Source organism: Eptatretus burgeri, chromosome 1 (assembly GCF_056783735.1).
Source record: "Eptatretus burgeri isolate ZD-2024b chromosome 1, Ebu_testis_v1, whole genome shotgun sequence".
In the NCBI taxonomy this organism is placed as follows: Eukaryota; Metazoa; Chordata; class Myxini; order Myxiniformes; family Myxinidae; genus Eptatretus; species Eptatretus burgeri.
Window position 1 is genome coordinate 25,731,657 of NC_140961.1, and position 12,500 is coordinate 25,744,156.

The following is a 12,500-nucleotide window of genomic DNA, read 5'->3' on the forward strand; positions in this document are numbered from 1 at the left end:
CAGATCATGATGTCATCCGCGAACATCATGGTCCATGGAGACTCCAGTCTGATCTCGTCCGTCAACCTGTCCATCACCATTGCAAACAGGAAAGGGCTCAGAGTCGATCCTTGGTGCAATCCCACTTTAACCTTAAACCGGTCCGTCATTCCTACCGCACACCTCACCGCTGTCACACTGTCCTCATACATATCTTGCACGATCCTCACATACTTCTCCAACACTCCCGACTTCCTCATACAATACCACAACTCCTCTCTTGGCACCCTATCATAAGCTTTCTCTAAATCCACAAACACACAATGTAACTCTTTCTGGCCTTCCCTATACTTCTCCATCAACATTCTCAAAGCAAACATCGCATCAGTGGTGCTCCTTCCTGGCATAAACCCATATTGCTGCTCACAGATCATCACCTCTCCTCTCAACCGAGCTTCCACTACTCTTTCCCACAACTTCATGGTGTGGCTTAACAACTTTATCCCTCTGTAATTTCCACAGCTCTGCACATCACCCTTATTCTTGAAAATCGGGACCAGTACACTTAATCTCCACTCCTCCGGCATCCTCTCACTTTCCAAGACTTTATTAAACAATGTGGTTAACAACCCCACTGCCATCTCTCCTAAGCACTTCCATGCCTCCACTGGTATACCATCTGGGCCAACCGCCTTTCCACTTTTCATCTTCTTCATAGCAGTCCTCACTTCATCCTTACTGATCCACCCCACTTCCAGATTCACTATCTCCACCTCTTCCAACCTTCTCTCTCTCTCATTTTCTTCATTCATCAGCTCCTCAAAGTACTCCATCCACCTTCTCAACACACTCTCCTCGCTCGTCAGCACATTCCCATTTGCGTCCTTTATCACCCTAACCTGCAGCACATCCTTCCCAGCTCGGTCCCTCTGTCTTGCCAATCGGTATAAATCCTTTTCCCCTTCTTTTGTATCCAACTTCTCATACAGCTCGTCATATGCCTTTTCCTTGGCCTTAGCCACCTCTCTTTTTGCTTTTCGACGCCACTCCTTATACTCCTGCCGACTTTCTTCATCTCTCTGACTATCCCACTTCTTTTTCGCCAACCCCTTCTTCCTTATACTTTCCTGTACTTCCTCATTCCACCACCAAGTCTCCTTATCTTCCTTCCTCTGTCCAGATGTCACACCAAGTACCTTCCGAGCAATCTCCCTCACAACTTCTGCTGTCGTTGCCCAATCATCCCACCCATCTTTACCACCATCCAACGCTTGTCTCACCTCCTCCCTAAATTTCACGCAACAGTCTTCCTCCTTCAGCTTCCACCATCTGGTCCTTGGTTCAGCCCTCACTCTCTTCCTCAACCTCACCTCTAAAGTCATCCTACAGACCACCAATCGATGCTGTCGAGCTACACTCTCCCCTGCCACAACCTTACAGTCACTAATCTCTTTCAGGTTGCATCTCCTACTTAAGATGTAATCCACCTGTGTGAACTTTCCTCCACTCTTGTATGTCACCCTGTGTTCCTCCTTCTTCTTGAAATACGTGTTTACCACTGCCATTTCCATTCTTTTTGCAAACTCTACCACCATTTGCCCTTCCACATTTCTCTTGTTGAGACCGTACCTCCCCATCACCTCCTCATCCTCTTTATTCCCTTCCCCAACATGTCCATTGAAATCTGCTCCAATCACCACTCTTTCATCCTTTGATACACTCTCCACCACTTCATCTAACTCACTCCAGAAATCTTCTTTATATTCCATCTCACACCCCATATGTGGGGCATATGCACTGATGACATTCATCATCACCCCTTCAATTTCCAACTTCACACTCATCACTCGGTCAGACACCCTCCTCACCTCCAATACCCTCTTGACATGATCTTCCTTCAGGATTATCCCGACACCATTTCTCCTCCCATCCACACCATGGTAGAACAGTTTGAAACCACCTCCAATGCTCCTCGCCTTACTCCCCATCCACTTGGTCTCTTGTACACACAGTATGTCCACCTTTCTTCTCTCCATCATATCAGCCAACTCTCGCCCTTTGCCAGTCATCGTCCCAACATTCAGAGTTCCAACTCTCACCTCCACACTTCTACCCTTCCCCCTCTCCCACTGCCTCCGGACTCGCCTTCCCCGTCTCCTTCTCCTCCTTCGCCCAGCAGTAGCACAATTTCCACTGGTACCCTGCTGACCACCGGTACCGGTGGCGGTCGTTGGTAACCCGGGCCTCGACCGATCCGGTATGGAAATTCGTTTTGTTGTCCGCATAATGATTTGGCATAGGTTTTTACGCCGGATGCCCTTCCTGACGCAACCCTGGTCGCCTCTTACGACACACAGGGATATGGTACACCTATTCTAACCGGGGCATACACCGGGCCCAGTACAACTGGTGCTCATTTCGCCGACCTCGGAAGGATGGCAGGCTGAGTCAACCCCCTGGTGTTTTTTTCGACTTGGTTTATATATATTTATATGTATATATATATATATATATTTATATATATACATATATACACATTATATATATATATATATATATATATATATATATACATATATATATATATATATACATATACATACATACATATATTAATTCAGTGTCCCAACGGGGCTTGAACTCAGGACCTCTTGGGTCCCAAGCCACTGCCCTTACCACTGCGCCAACACCAGGCATCACCATTGTATGTATATATATATATATATATATATATATATATATATATATATATATATATATATATATATATATATATATATATATATATATATATATATATATATATATATATATATATATGTATGTATGTATGTATGTATGTATGTATGTATGTATGTATATATATATATATATATATATATATATATATATATATATATATATATATATATATATATATATATATATATATATATATATATATATATATATATATATATATATATATATATATATATATATATATATATATATATATATATATACATATATACACACAGTACATAATGCCAGAACATTTGCTCTTCTTGAGGAAGACGAAGAAGAAGGCTTGTCATCATAAAGATCATCCAGAAGCTACATCCTTGAGTCATTCATTTTCATATGGAATCATAGTTTATTGTATGTATGTATATGTATGTATATATATATATATATATATATATATATATATATATATATATATATATATATATATATATATATATATATATATATATATATATATATATATTGCTACGGCTGTGGAAATTCGCATTACACCATAAAGGACCCTCAGGTGAGATATCTTCATCGGTACATGTGTAGCTACAGCCCAAACCCGTTGTATAGAGGGAATTTATGTGATCCATCCGGGCTGCGACGCTTTGAGTCAGTCGTTTTTCTTTTTCTATCTTTTATTTCAAACACACAACATTTCAACAAACACGCCATCCCCATCACAGCGCCAACCACACTGCAACCACGCCACCTCCACCATCTACGCTACTACATCTTCGCCACTACGTCCGCTTCCGAACGGCAAACAAAGGCGCCAAGGAGGGAACTGCGAGGATGCGCAGGTTTTCCCGCCTGTTCCTTCCGTTCGACTTCCCCGCGCTTTGGAGTGGAGGAGGGGCGATGCAGGTAGAAGGTCAGAGGTCATGTAAAGGAGGGGCCACTTTTTGGGGGAATAATTCTCTGGCCCCCGAGCCAAAAACTGACTCCCCCGGCCCCCGGACGGAGCGGGGTGGAGGGAAAGCGTGAGGGAACGCCCTTTTCGGGAACCCTCTCGAAGGAAGGTGGAGCCGAGAACGGGGCGGGGCGAAGGGCGGAGCCCCACGCTACAAAAGACGGACACGGGTGGGCGCGCAAGGGCTTCTTCTTCCTCTTCGTCCTGGAGCTGGTCTCTTCCTCTTCCTCGTCCTCTTGGAGCGCGTCCTTTTCGTCTTGGTTGGTGGTCTGGTTGGTCTTCGGGAAGAGGTCCTGCGCCTTGGCGAGCGGCCCTGTCACGAAGGCACGGACGGGAGACGCGGCAGCGCCCGTTGCGAGGTGGACCTGTGCGTCCGGACGGGGAGTGCCAGAGAGGGTTCGCCGGTCGCGAGAGAGGTCGGGGCCAGGCGCGACCATGCTGATGATCGCGGGAGAGGGACTCACCAGCCATAAAAGGGAGGTCGCGACTTCTTTCTTTCTTTTCTTTGGGGTTTTTTGTGCAAATGTCTGTGGGTGGCGCCAGTCTGGCTCAAGTAGTATTGTTTTAAGTGTTGCCATGTGTATGCGTATTTGGTTGTAGCTCTGCATAGTTTCTTTTGTTACATTTGCTTTTTGTGCATAATTGTTTTAACTGTTATATGTGCATTTTGACTGTATTCTGTATATACGTGCGTGTGTGTGTGTATGCGTGTGCGTGTGCGTGTGCGTGTGAATAAAATGCTTGCTTGTTGAACTGTTCCCACTCTGCTTCGTCTCTTTTGCTTTTTTATTGACCCTCCATCTCGTTTCACGTAAGGGGTTCGTAGTGGGTGCAACATCCCGGTAATTAATCTGAACCGTCCAGGTCGACGATAACATCGCTTGGTTATCCCGATAGCACGGAACGGGCCGCCCAAGCGGCTCGTGTCCGGAGTCGACCTGTGGCGAGGTACGATCGCCCGGTTTACTATCCGCGTGGGTACTTAGGTAGGTCGAGTTTGGCGAACAACGCTATCCTACGCGGGTGGCAGATTGGCATGATTGTGGTGAGGTCGAAAGGCCTATTAGTGACTGGCTCCGGGCGATAGTTCCCGGAGGGTCACGACACGACTGAAGATATATATATATATATATATATATATATATATATATATATATATATGTATATATATATATATCTATATATATATATATATATATATATATATATATATATATATATATATATATATATATATATATATATATATATATATATATATATATATATATATATATGTATATGTATATATATATATATATATATATATATATATATATATATATATATATATATATATTCTTCTTTCGGCTGCTCCCGTTCGGGGTCGCCACAGCGGATCATCCGTTATGATCCGCATAATGATTTGGCATAGGTTTTACGCCGGATGCCCTTCCTGACGCAACCCTGGTCGCCTCTTACGACACGGATATGGTACACCTATTCTAACCGGGGCATACACTGGGTACACCGAACCCAGTACACTGGTACTCACTTCGCCGACCTCGGAAGGATGACAGGCTGAGTCAACCTGCTGGTGTGTATTAATTCAAGCGGTCAATGGGGCTTGAACTCAGGACCTTTTGGATCCCAAGCCGCTACCCTAACCACTACGCCAACACCAGGCTATATATATATATTTTTTTGAAAGGCATTTTATTATATATATATATATACATACATATATATATATATATATATATATATATATATATATATATATATATATATATATATATATATATATATATATATATATATATATATATATATATATATATATTCGGTTATTCAGGTATAGCCACATATGCATCTGCTCCATCATAGACAGATTGATGCAACACGCCATGCCAGTGGAAGAGCAGGGTGCTAGTGTATAAACAAGTTCTGAAACAATCCCAGACGAGGCAGCTGAAAGGTGAGTGCACTATCTCTGAGTGATCCCATCAATTAAATTTACAGGTCAATGACAGTACTGACAGGAAAAGAAGATGAGCTTGTGATTGTACCTGGCAGCACGGTGAGCCACGCAGTATGGTAGGAATAACCGATGGAGTTTCCTGCAAGGCAAGTGTATTCACCCACATCCCCAGGTGTAACATTCCGCAGATAGAGGACTTCGATTTCTTTGTCTGTTGTGTTCACACCTACGGTCTGCATGACAGAAAGAAATTAAATGGAAAAATGCGGAAAACAATGTTTCGAAAAATATATACCATTATGTACATTTTGCATTACTTATCTTCATAACAATGGTTATGAATAAATTTAGATATGGTAAATGTGTATATGTATGTTAAATTAATAAATAAATACTGGAGACTCATTGACATGAGCTGTAGAATCAAATTTTGATAATTGCAAAAAAATTTTTTTGAAGTTAGTTATAATTTATTAATTTAATTGGCTATTATTTTATCAAAATTCCTCTCAAAGATTGATTTAATGAGAGTCATGTATTTTTCATATGCAGATGATGTGAAGAACGGAAGATGTAAAAGGGCAAGTCCAAGGAAGGTCCCCTCAGATGTCAGAATTTCATATTCTTGCCATAGCTCTAATTTCAATGACATTTTCATGTCTGAATGTGAAATTTTATTAACCTTTGAAAGAAAATGGCAAAGCCATAGGTTGAAGGCATGAAATCACCAAACTAATCTACAGATATGCAAATTAGTGTTACATATGGGACAATTTGAAATGGTGATGTAGTAAATTAAACCAAGCTTTACAACAATTTTTTTTGCATGGACATGAATACTCTACCATGACCTTATAATACACAAGAAAAAATTGTTTACTTCATTAATTATGCAAATTAGGCCTGTTCTTAAAAAGTGACATCACACAAGTAACAATTTTACATGGATTTTTTAGGATTATACTAAAAGCTCCGAAATTTTTTTAATGCCCTTTTCAGAAGTTCTAATCTATCATGTGTTGGTCATATATCCTGTATTTCTCACTTAAATATAAGTAGATACTTAGTTCACAAGTGATTTTAAAATGTTACATATGGGACAATATCGTTACGTATGGGACATTGCTTGCAAAGTCTGTGGGAAAGACGACTTCAAAATCGCCAGAATGTCACCACTTCTATGACCAGTAGACATTTTGGGCATTCATGTATTCCCTTGAGACCTGTCCTGCACACATGGCCCAGTTTAAGGCAGACTAAACAATATGGGATCATTCCATTTGTAAGGAGGGGTATAACCTCCTTTTGAAGAAGATATGAGTTTTTGTTTATCACAAGTCTGGAGACGGCAATGGTTCACGAGCGGTATTTGACGATGTAGATTGTTTCAGAAGTCAAGGATGAGACAATGTGATAATGTTTGACCAAGTTATAAAAATGATCAACATGATGTGGTACGAGTGACGGGTTATTATCTGCAAAATGTCAAAAACCCGGTTTCGTTCAACAACTTTCAAAATTTGACCTTTGCATAACCTTTAAAGGTCACAAAACAATGTTGTGGACATTAAAATAAGGAAACAGGATACGTGCTATAGTTTATTGGAGTTAGTTCGTCGAAGAATGTCGAAAACCCGGTTCGATTCCCACAACTTTGAAAATTTGATCTTTGTGAACTTTAAAGGTCAAAGGTCAAGGATTATGACCTTTGGTGCAAAACTTCCTCTGGAACATTCCAGGAACAATACAACGTCATATAAGCTATATGGCATTTCACACTCTTCGGATTATCCATACTTTGATGAAATCAGCGTAAAAACAAACTTGAAGAGGGCGCCACGGGCAAGGTGTTCAAGATAGAGCAAAATGGTTTCAAGACTTTAGGTAGGGAATGACCTCAAGATTATGCATAAAAAATATTGTCATCCCAGCTCTCAAAGTTTGGGCGGTCGTATGATTTTTATGTCAAAATTCGCAATTTTCTAAGTTCGTGACGTTGTGACCTTGACCTTGGGACGAAAATGAAAAATCGAGCTCCGTGGGGCTATGCAGGTGCCATTGGGCTAACCAAATACCGAAACCCGTCAGATTCGACAAACCCCCTCGGAGAAGATGCAAATTGAAATCGGCTACCCCCTAAAAACACATGTTTTTTGGGCGTGGCTCCACCCATAATGGGCGCACCACGCCCATTCTAAGGAAAACACAACTAGATCATGATATAAACCTCCCACCAAAATTTTATCAGGATCAGATCAAAACCCACGGAGCTATGCTCGGGACAGACAGACAGACAGACAGACAGACAGACGGACACACACACCAATAACGAATATAGTGGTCAGTTATTTTTTCGTGAAAATATTTTTTCGTGAACCAATTATTTCAGGCACCTCTAAGTTTCTGGTTTTTTTTTGTATTGAAACATATTGGAATATGTATTTCCCTTTTACACAAAATTAATATAATACCTTCTTCTATTCCTTTGTGTCAGTGGAAGTAGTCCATATTATAACTACGTTGCCAGATTTGATATTTTCAGTCGAGTTGATAAATGTTTACATCCACATATAATTACTTCTATTGAATGTACAAAAGCACTGAGGTCCTGAGATAAATCAAAACAAAAATCTATGTGAGCATTAAAAAAACCCAATAAATTACTGTTTTTAACAGTTAAATGTTGGATCTTTGTGTCAAAATATGCTCAAGCCTGTTGATTGTGTTATGAAAGGCAATTTATACTAACAATGTGTATATCGCATGTAAAGCAGATGGAGAATTTTCTCCCATACATAACACGTCCTTCATTAACACTAATTAATCTCTCTTCACTGCTGTGTATTTTTTATAAGATAATTTGTGATGAGTTATGAAAGTGTTTCAACTTTCTCCACACTGAAAATTCTTGTGAATGATAAAATACTTTCAGAGAACTTTGAACTTGAACATATTTCTTTGAAAAAGCGTGTTTCTTGTGGTCCGATATGTGATGCACCATGTTTTCTTTAATTACATAATCATCCCAAGGACTAATGACATATAAATGATTGTGGGTATTCTCCTTACAGATGCCTGACAGAATAAAAATCACTGAAATCAATGACTATCTTAATTGCTTTTCAGAGGGTTAAACTTTGTGAACGTCCCATATGTAATGTGCGCAAATTCTTGAAGTTGCCCATAATTTCATTATTGTGCAAGTCACAGAATATTGCAGTCCTTACCTTGAGTACTTGGACGTAGGGTGAGCCATCAGGTCCATACTTGCTTCCGTTCACCTCAATGTGCTTAAGCCACTGGATGTGTGGCTGTGCATCACTGTACACTTTACAGTGGAACTCTACATCAGAGCCAACAACAACTGTTTGATTGGCAGGCAACCCCGCATGCAGGATGGGACGGTGAGGAGAACGTTCTGGTGGCAGGGGAAGAGTGAGTGAAATCACACACATTATTGCAGATTGACAGATAGATAGGTCGTGTGAGTCACAATGAAGGTCAGAAGCAGAAAAAGACATTTGTTCTCAGATGATAATTTCAAATCTCTAATTCATAGAATTCACAAAACATTAAACATGTTCTTTTCATTCTCACATTTTGCTTCATTTTGATGAACTTCCTGTTGTAATGCATTCAAATGATTTCAAAGATTATGTCTTTTAATACTTTTCAACAGAGAACTGAGCTTGCCATCTTAATTTCATCTCTTCATGAAGTTTGAAGATAAGAGTGAGGAGGAAGAGGCAGAAGAGGATGGGGGTGCAGGAGGAGGAGTGGAGGAGGAGAGGATGGGTAAGTAGGTGCAGAGAGAGGAGCATGAATTGGAGGAGGTGGAAAGAGAGAGGTGGGGGGGGGGGTTGAGGAGGAAGGGGATGAAGAGGTGATGGAGGGAGAGGAGGGGAGGACGAAGAGTAGAAGACAGTAAACTTACCGACAACATCAAGTTGGTACGTGTGGTTGATAGAACCATACGTATTAACTACCAGGCAAGTGTAGTTTCCTCGGTCTGAAGGCACAACACTTTCCATAATGAGACTCCAGTGTTGAGGGCGAAGCTGTAATGAGGTGATGGTCAGGTAAGTTGTAGGAAGGAGGAATGCGGTGTAGTTCCAATTTAAAATCAATCACTTATTTTTCAGAGACAAGTCTGTGTATATTAAATCTATCTTCATTCATCAGGCTGTGACTGTAATTCATAGTTTTCATTGCTTTGCCATTTAAAGCTTTTGACGTGTGACAAGTACGTTTATGATTTCATCAAGAGAATACTTTATTACCTGACTGCATTTGTTTCTGATAGAAAGTATTCGTTCTCCAGCATCTCATTCCTTCGGTCCAAACAAGATATATGATAGATGATCCATGATATACCTATGGTGAAAATTGCTTCATCGTATAACTGCCACTTGATAGTCCTCGGTTCGGTTCGATCGAGAGATTCTGCCACTGCAATGACGTCAACCTTTTAAATGCGATCCTTTGACTTTAAAGACCTTATCTTTATTTATTCTAGGTCCATATTCAAAGTTTACTCAGCAAAAGCCACATCTGGCAGCCAGACCCAGTATCTCTTCCGCTCTTTGCCTTATCATGGCCTCTCCTTGGCAGGCTTCTCCCGTGTCTGGCCTCTCTCCGGATGTACAGCCTCCTTCCCCAGCTATGCCCCCCGTTCAACCCCCAGTATGGTTGCTTTCCCTGAGGTTTAGCTTGAAGAAAAATATTAACCGAGAATCCTTTCGAAAAACTGATATTTTGATGGCATGTATAGAATTCAATTGAATTTTCTTTTTTTATCATCAATCCTCTCTTGTGTGAATTTGTATTAAAACAAAGATGATATATACCTTGATTCCTCCCATGCGATGTTCTCCACGAAAGGTGCGCCCATTCTTGAGCCAGTGGATGGTGGGGGTTGGGTTGCCACCTGCTGGGCAACGAAAGCGCACTGTGTTCGCTGCAGGCACAGCATGGAGACGCTTCTCCATGCGCTCTGGATGCGTCCAGTATGGAGGACCTTTGGGGAGGGAAAACATGATCTTCAGCAAACAGTTATCCAGTAAAGGCTGTTAGATACATTTCCAAAGTATCAATTCAAAACATTAATGTTTTCACAATTTTAAAGATCAAATATACACAATTGATGGTCATTAATGTCATAAGCTATAATCTCAATGAGATTGTATAAGTAACAGTTTTAATTCTTTGGTCTTTCATCTTTCACACTTAAAAGCTCTTCCATGAACTTTCATCACTTTTGCAAACAAATAGGCATAAACATTTCCTTCTGGTTGTGATTTTAAGAACTTCCTTTCAGTTACACTGACTCATCACAGTATTTTGAACTCGTGAATCATTCTCCTTCCAAGTGTAGGACTCATTTTCCTGTTTAGCTGAGTCATGAACCATGAGTGTCTTTCTTTCAATGGCAGAGCACTCATTCATTCCTGGGTTCATCTCATTCAGTATTTCACAAAGCAAGCTTGACACAGAACATCAAATGATCCTGACTCGGAGACGAACGATTCCTTACATCACGTGATTCATTTCATGTTCAGATCCGTTTCTTAACAATTGGATGCGTGCACTTAACAACTGGCCTTCACTAATGGGTTAGTCAAACCCTGCACCATACCGAAACAATTTTTCAGGGACGCTAAGGTAATGATGACATGTTCACATCTATGAAAGATTAAAGTGTGAACAATATTCTTTGGAGAATTATTTGTCGTGAACAATATATGAGCACCATTGCAGAAACAGGATTCTTCAATTGAACAAACGGTTTGTGAAAGAAAGCACATGAACTGAAGAAGCCTAAGCAATTGGTCAGCATGCATGTCAGAAAAGGTAGAAGTACTTTGGACAGCAATGAGCCCCATTCCTGGCAAACCAAGGGCATTGAGTTGCATTTATTTGTTCATAAATTATACTGACATTTATTAGGATTGATGCTTTAGAATACTGTACAGTGAAAGTTGCGGAAATGCTACCGATCTGTAATTTAATCTAATATTTACAATCTGGTTATGAAGCACAGCGTTAAATTGGTATCGGAAATTTTAGCACTTCAACTTGGGAAACTTAATTGCTTTTACCCACTCGAGAATTCATGGAACACTTTAACCCATGCAGTCTTGAGAAAAAAAGGACAAGGGAGGGGTGTGCGAGTGTCAAATTTGATTGGTCGAGTTAGCATAAAATGCCGTAATATTTAGTACAAGTACTGCTAAACGGAAGGTTTATGAAAGTGCCAACAAGGCAATTTGTATTCTTCAGTGTTCAAGTATAAAATTAATTGAAATAAAATAAATATTTTAGAGATTATAGAAAACAAATTTCAGAAGTTTACTGCCGTTGATGCAGCATCTTTTACACCACCTTATTTAACACGTTACATTAGTTATTCATGCCTGTTATAGATGTGTCTTTTGTAAAGTCCTTAAAAACAGTAAGTTTCCAGTTTAAAATGATTTCCAATTTTGTTTGCCTGCCAGATAGGCAGACGGACTAATTTTTTTTATCTCACTCCTCTGCGCGTACCCAACCAGGACAAATTCAGAGCCAAAGTACTGATAAACTACAGATTCGTTTTCCGATTCATGTTCCAATTTGTGTTCAAACTATAAATTTAAATTTAAATGCAGTTGCCTCCTCGATCATAAAGTGAAGTTTGTAGACAGACAGACAGAGAGAGTGAACCAATTGCTTCACCACACTTTTCGCTTCGTGCACATGGGGTGATAAGTAATAATGAACAATCAGAGGCTCATGCCCTTCTCATAGCAATGGGGAGTATCACGAGTGGAGAAACGTTTATTGGCGAAAAATAATCCTGGATGGGTGGACAATAGTCCAGAGGATACTTGA

The 12,500-nt window shown here is 40.3% G+C and overlaps 1 protein-coding gene across 5 annotated transcripts in view; it reads right to left on the minus strand.

The window, feature by feature from the left end:
- Nucleotides 1-12,500, minus strand: part of LOC147034059 (fibroblast growth factor receptor 2-like) — a 297,765-nt gene that overhangs the window by 39,711 nt on the left and 245,554 nt on the right. For all 5 annotated transcript variants that reach the window (XM_085875924.1, XM_085875917.1, XM_085875931.1 and 2 more), the window contains 4 exons: nt 10,478-10,647; nt 9,565-9,688; nt 8,858-9,048; nt 5,719-5,863 (listed from right to left, as the gene is read on the minus strand). In XM_085875924.1, coding sequence (XP_085732050.1) covers nt 5,719-5,863; nt 8,858-9,048; nt 9,565-9,688; nt 10,478-10,647 — 630 coding nt within the window. The remainder of the gene's footprint in view (nt 1-5,718; nt 5,864-8,857; nt 9,049-9,564; nt 9,689-10,477; nt 10,648-12,500) is intronic.